Consider the following 6,494-nt stretch of genomic DNA (forward strand, 5'->3'; position numbering starts at 1 on the left):
AATATAAGCGTCGTCATTTCGCGACGTTTTCAACAGGATACTTTGCAGGAAATTTATAATTGCAATTTAGTAAACTAAACCGGCTGTATTGGCATGTGTTGCAATGTTAATATTTCATCATTGATATATAAACTATCAGACTGCGTGGTCGGTAGTAGTGGGTTTCAGTAGGCCTTTAAAATTGAGTGTGTAAGCAATTGGAAAAAACTGTAATGTATATTGTTTCTAATTATTCAAAATAATTGTAAGACTATATACATTATTGAATTCTTATCGTATTTTTTTTTTGCTATATTATTAGTATCATAATTATTCATGTTTAGAGATGATTATTTGTTTTGTGCGCAATAAAAACGTTACTGCGCAATATAGGTTGAGTTGACGTCATGATGTCATTGTTACGCTCCTCTCTGATTGGTGGACTGGCGGAAGTAGAGGACTGCCGGGGCAGCAAACATGTCCGCGGTCATTTGAAAACTTGCCACAGTTCCTTTTTGGCACCGGGTGTGTTTTTGTGTCAGCTTCTGGCAGCTTCTCTGACGCGTTAGATATTCGAGGACTCCGCGATAAGAACCAGAATATTTGTTATTATCAGGTTAGTAGCTCATTGTCTTTCCTGCTGGGTGAATGTTAGCTGAGGCTCCTGTTAGCATTGTTAGCATGCCAGGCAAGAACCATCACTAAAGTTATTCGCCTGAATAAAGTGTCAACAAACGTGAACTAATTGTCAAGTTTAGTTTTTGTATTACTAAATAATATACATCTGTATTGATGGTACTTTGTGTTAAGTAGTGTGATAATAACGGTCCAATAAGCTCAGTAAGCCTTACTTAAAGAAAAACAGAATGCTGGACGACAGCAAAGACTTACAGCTTGTAGAGCAGAGATGGCGTCCACAAAGTACGTCCGTTCATGAAATGACAACAATGTCTACACAAAGTAAGATAGCAACAACTGAAATAGTCTTCATTGCTAAAACAAAGCAGGTGCGGGGAATAACGCCCAAAGGAAGACATGAAACTGCGACAAGAAAATACCAACAAAACAGGAGAATCCACCCAAATAGGAGCGCAAAACAAGATCTAAAACATTACACAAGAAAAACACCCAAAATTTCTAAATAAGTCAAGGCCTGATTTGAAGTGAAGTGAATTATATTTATGTAGCGCTTTTCTCTAGTGACTCAAAGCGCTTTACATAGTGAAAACCCAATATCTAAGTTCCATTTAAACCAGTGTGGGTGGCACTGGGAACAGGCGGTTAAAGTGTCTTGCCCAAGGACACAACAGCAAGATGGCCAAAGTGGTTATCAAACCTGGAACCTTCAAGTTGCTGGCACGGCCACTCTACCAACCGAGCTATACTGCCCCAGGTGATGTGACAGGTCATGACAGTACTTTGAGACAAGTATAGTGATGCGTGGTTGGTTATGGTTTAAATTCACATTCAACAATTGCGACAACATTTTATTGTCATTATCAAGTTTATTTTTTTAATGATTTCTGCTGGCGGTGTGCTTTCAGATTTTTTCAATGAAAAAAATGTACCTTGGCTCAAAAAAGGTCGAAAAACGCTGCTGTAAGGTATATCTGTAAACCAATAATAATTTACATTTCAAATAAATGCTTTGTGGAAAAGTTATTTAGCCTTTGTTTGATGGAAAGCGTGTTATGGGACTTTTGTGTAGGTGCATGTGTAACATTTAAAGAAATAACATTATCAGACAGGTCTTGTAAAGACAATTCTCGAGATATAAGTAGGGGTGTAACGGTACGTGTATTTGTATTGAACCGTTTCGGTACTGGGTTTTCGGTTCGGTTCGGTTCGGGGGTGTACCGAACGACATGGACATATTAAGTAGTGCACCGCACGTTGTGTAAACCATGCACACCGAGGCAGTATGAATTGATTTACGTTGACCCCGACTTAAACAAGTTGAAAAACTTATTCGGGTGTTACCATTCAGTGGTCAATTGTACGGAATATGTACTGTAGTGTACAATCTACTAATAAAAGTTTCAATCAATCAAAAAAACAACAACACAAGGCATGCTAGCAACGACCGGGCTACGATAGACTGACCATACCTCCTCTTTTCACGAGATATGTCCTCTTTGCAGAGCTGTCCAGGTGGAGTTTCTTAAATGCCTCGAATGTCCGGCATTTTAAGTTAGGGTTGCGTGTATTTTCAATGTACGTTCAGGGTTGAGAAGGGGTTAAAAACAAAAAAAAAGTGCTGCACGCAGCAACATTCGTGAGGGAGTGGCAGAGAGAGCGAGAGAGTTATGATAAACGGGCATGCGTCGCCAGGCTCTGATTTTTACCCACAGATTTATCAGATTTTATTTTTTATTATCTATAGCAGGGGTGTCAAAAGTGTGCCCCGGAGGCCATTTGCGGCCCACAGCTAATGTTTTAAAGGCCCACGGCACATTCTAAAAATACTATTAAAATAAACAAAAACATAAACAAAAGTGAAATAAAAAAGCTTAAAGGCTAAATGTAATTTAGAAAAAGTTGCAACGTTGACTAAAAACAAAGCTGTTTTTTTTTTATTTCAAACTTGTCATTGCTCAAAACATAATATTGAATCAAAATGAATGTTATTATGAATTATTGACCTATCCAAGTTTCCGATTACTTCACATCAAATATTCCACTAAGAAAAATATTTTTGGTGGAAGATTTAGCAAATTTGTTAAATAAATAATCAAAAATTTTATATTTTTTTGTTTTCTTACTGTACCGAAAATTAACCGAATCGTGACTTCTGAAATTGCACTCATTTCTGGTTAACTTCTTCAATACAAACTCAATGGGGTTCAAGATTTTAAGTGTGACCGATTTGTTAAAATGTCCTAACTTTATTAAAATTGACCCCATTTTAAAAAGGTTGATATCATTGGAAAGCCCGCAAAACAAAAAAACAGGTTTCACAGTTACGGTGTGTTTTTAATCGATTAAGTACATATAATTAGCATTGGAAGTGATGGAACATTTCAGTAAACATGGCTGCTCGGACTCATCTTGTGAGTCACAAAACAAACAGCTAGGCAGGTCCAAAAAAATCAGTGTGGAAATTGATCAATACAAAATATAGTTGGCGGAGTTATAGATAAATGTATAGTTTATATCATTATAGGGATTTAATTAACATCTAAGTTAATGCACGTTCTGTTGCAGAAATAATGCTGATATCTGGGACTCATGTCGGAAGTCGTGTATGAAGAGACAGCCACGATGATTGCCGCTGGGGAATTGCAGTCGTTTGTCCCGTTTGGCCGTGATCACTGCAAGAACCATCCCAATGCCTTCAACCTGCAGCTGCGGGAGCTCCAGCCGGCTTCCGAGCTGTGGTCTTCGGACTGCGCTGCCGGCTTGGTGGGCTCACTGCAGGAAGTCAGTCTCCAGGAGAAGGAGAAGGTAAGCGGTTCAAAGAACCACCATGAAGATGGCAAGCACCATTGGACCTGTGTGAAGTTGTCCCGAATATTTGTGCTACCTTCGTGCTGCAAAATGTTTTGTCTGTGCCGTTACGGTTTTTGATTTATTCTAAAATACATCTTCTGGCTAATGGTGTCATTAAGCAAGCTCAATTTGTCAAAATCATGCCAAACTTGTTCCATTCATTTGTGCTACATTTGTGCTGAAAAATGTTTTTGTTTAACTCTTTTTGTTTTTATGTTATCGTGTCAATATTCATAACCAGACCCACAACTTGTCAAAACCACCTCAAACTGGTACCAATAGTTTGTGCTGATTTGTGCTGCAATTTCTTTTGTCAACAATTATGTTTTTTATGGTAGGGCTCTGCGATATATCGATATACTCGCTATATCGCGGGTTTGTCTCTGTGCAATATAGATAATGACTAACGTGATATTCGAGGATATGTTCTCACGCAGTTGCTTTTAGCTGCTGGCATTACACTACAGGCTCTTCCCACTCTTTGTTGTCTCTCCTTCTCAGAGACAGCAAGCGGTAATGCGAGAGAAAGAAAGTGCGAATCTGGTAACAAATGAAGGAAGAATTAATTCCCAAGAAAAACAGCGGGGGTCGGTCCATTTTCTAGCGGTTGTTTGGATTCAAGTGAGAATATATCGAACAGACAACCGTAATTTGTCAAGTGTGGGACAAAAGCGTTGCTACAAAAAGTAGCATTACTGCTAATATGTAGCATCATTTGAAAAGTCACCTGCTAGAGAATGAAAAGTGCTTACTCCGCATGTCAACATCTCCATTCGGTGCCACACACCCACACCATCAAAATGCAGAGGCAAACATTTCCAGATCAACACCGTATGAAAAAAATAGTCAACAAGAAAAGGAGATAATGTCCACGGTAACCTACCACATAGCGAAGGACGAAAAATATTTGATTTCCTATAATGCAGCTAATTTTTATTTGACAGTTATTGAAATATCTTGTGTGACATCATGCACAGAAGTGCACTTTATTTGTTTTAAACTATAGTAGTGGCGTTTTGTACTAAAAGTACACTTTAATTTAGAGTTGTTTTGATATATCATCTTAGTGACATCATGCACTAAAGTGCACTAATAGCTTGTTTTAAAATGTCTCTGACAATCTTGCACTTTCTGTTTAGAAATGAGATGAATGTATGTGCCACTGCTTAATAACTGTTTGATAAATACCGTTTTGGTCCATTGACTTAGTTGTGATTTCCCTCTCTGCATGAAAATTTTAAATGAGCATATATTAATGCAGTATGAACAATAATATTTTAATGTAGATACATAGAATCATCATACTGCTGTGATTATATGTATCAAGTGTTCAAGGCTAAGGCAAAATATTGAGATATATATCGTGTGCTGCGATATGGCCTAAAAGTATCGAGATATTTAAAAAAGGCCATATCGCCCAGCCCTACTTCATGGTTTTATGTTATTGACGTGTAATTAACATGTTTAATATGTTATTAATTATAACGAGACCCTCTACTATGTCAGCATCTCCCCAAACTTGTCCCATTTGTTTGTGCTGTTTGTTTTGCAAAGATGTTGTGTGTAACAGTTATTGTTTTTATGTTATTACCATTTTATTGAGCTGGTTATTAATCATAATTAGTTAATAACTTAAAAATGATGAAGGTTAGATCAAATATTTTGCAGCACAAACGAATAGACCCAGCTTTTGACATAGTTGGGCCAAGTTATGATTATTAACACGGTAATTACATGGGGCAACTTCACATTGTTGAATCACAAAACATTAACATCTTAAAAACTATAATAATTAAACCAAATATTTTTGCAGCACAAACAAGTACAATCGTAGCATAAACAAATGGGACAAGTTTGGGGAGATTTTGATATAGTTGGTGTCTAGTTATGATTAATAAAACGTTCATTGCAGGTTAGTAACATAAAACAATATTACCCTAAAAACAGTATTAATTAGATTAAACATTAATAACTTAAAAAACACAAAAGACCAGAAATTTGTTCAGCACAAATGTGGCTCAAACAATTGGGACTGGTTTGGGGAGGTTTGACAAGGTGTCTGTGGGGGGGGGGGCGAAGGCAATTATGAATATTACAACGCTTACTTAAAAACTATAACAGACAAAAAAAAGTACAAAGGAACGGCACAATGTTTTGGACAAGGTGAGGGGGCTGGATGAGATCACTAGTCAGAAAATTTGTTTGAGAATAACGTAAAAACCGTAACGGCACAATCGAAAATGTTTGCAACACAAACGATTGGGACAAGTTTGGGAAGATTTTGACAAGGGGGGCAACTGTACAAAGGTCTTCATTAGTTGTGTTAATTTTGTGGTTGACAGGAAAGCTGGCAACTCAGGAAGGGCAGCGCAGACGCCTTGGAGCAGGACGTGGAATTTGAAGAGGAGCTTTACGCCGCGGGGAATGTGGTCGTGTGGAGCCAGGGCAGCCGGACACAAGGTTCTAATGTTTACAAGGCATTCACTGTTGACAGCCCAGTGGAACAGGTTAATTTCTAAGGATTACAGTACTACCATACTCATTTACAACTTGTTTGAGTCAAAGTGGTGACAAACTTGGCTCAATCTGCAGGCTTTGTGGTGCAACTTTTCCGTTCCTCAAAGCAAGAATGACGGTAAAGTATCATTGCATTATTAAAGTCTTAACTGTGGAGAAGGCTTAAAGAAGATCCTGGTTGTGTTAAATAGAAGAAAAGGTGGAGCACACCGTGTGTATTGTGCAGAATGGCTGCGTCAACATTCACAGTGTCACCGGAAAAGATTTCCTCTCGCCTCTTCCAATCCAGGTAAGACAGACTCAGCTTGGGAATGTTTAATTTTGTATGTGAAAGCAAAGTCAGGCTTGGCAGCTCTTGTTGAAAAAAATGTATGGATAAACCTGACATAAACATGTACAAAAATCCCCAAAACTGAATTACATATTTTAAGAAGCAAAATATCATATTCAGTACAATACAAACTTAGCTACTTCGTTATTTGATCCCGTGGTATCAGTCTTAAAGAAAT

General features: G+C 37.8%; 1 protein-coding gene across 2 annotated transcripts in view; it reads left to right on the forward strand.

Moving 5' to 3' along the window:
- Positions 1–414: 414 nt before the first annotated feature.
- Positions 415–6,494, forward strand: part of anapc1 (anaphase promoting complex subunit 1) — a 70,833-nt gene continuing 64,753 nt past the window's right edge. For both annotated transcript variants that reach the window (XM_061911262.1, XM_061911263.1), the window contains exons 1-5: positions 415–595; positions 3,184–3,423; positions 5,811–5,975; positions 6,061–6,103; positions 6,177–6,274. In XM_061911262.1, the coding sequence (XP_061767246.1) occupies positions 3,208–3,423; positions 5,811–5,975; positions 6,061–6,103; positions 6,177–6,274 (522 nt within the window). In that variant the 5' untranslated portion in view covers positions 415–595; positions 3,184–3,207. The remainder of the gene's footprint in view (positions 596–3,183; positions 3,424–5,810; positions 5,976–6,060; positions 6,104–6,176; positions 6,275–6,494) is intronic.

The sequence above is a fragment of the Nerophis ophidion genome, linkage group LG09 (assembly GCF_033978795.1).
Source record: "Nerophis ophidion isolate RoL-2023_Sa linkage group LG09, RoL_Noph_v1.0, whole genome shotgun sequence".
Classification (NCBI taxonomy): Eukaryota; Metazoa; Chordata; class Actinopteri; order Syngnathiformes; family Syngnathidae; genus Nerophis; species Nerophis ophidion.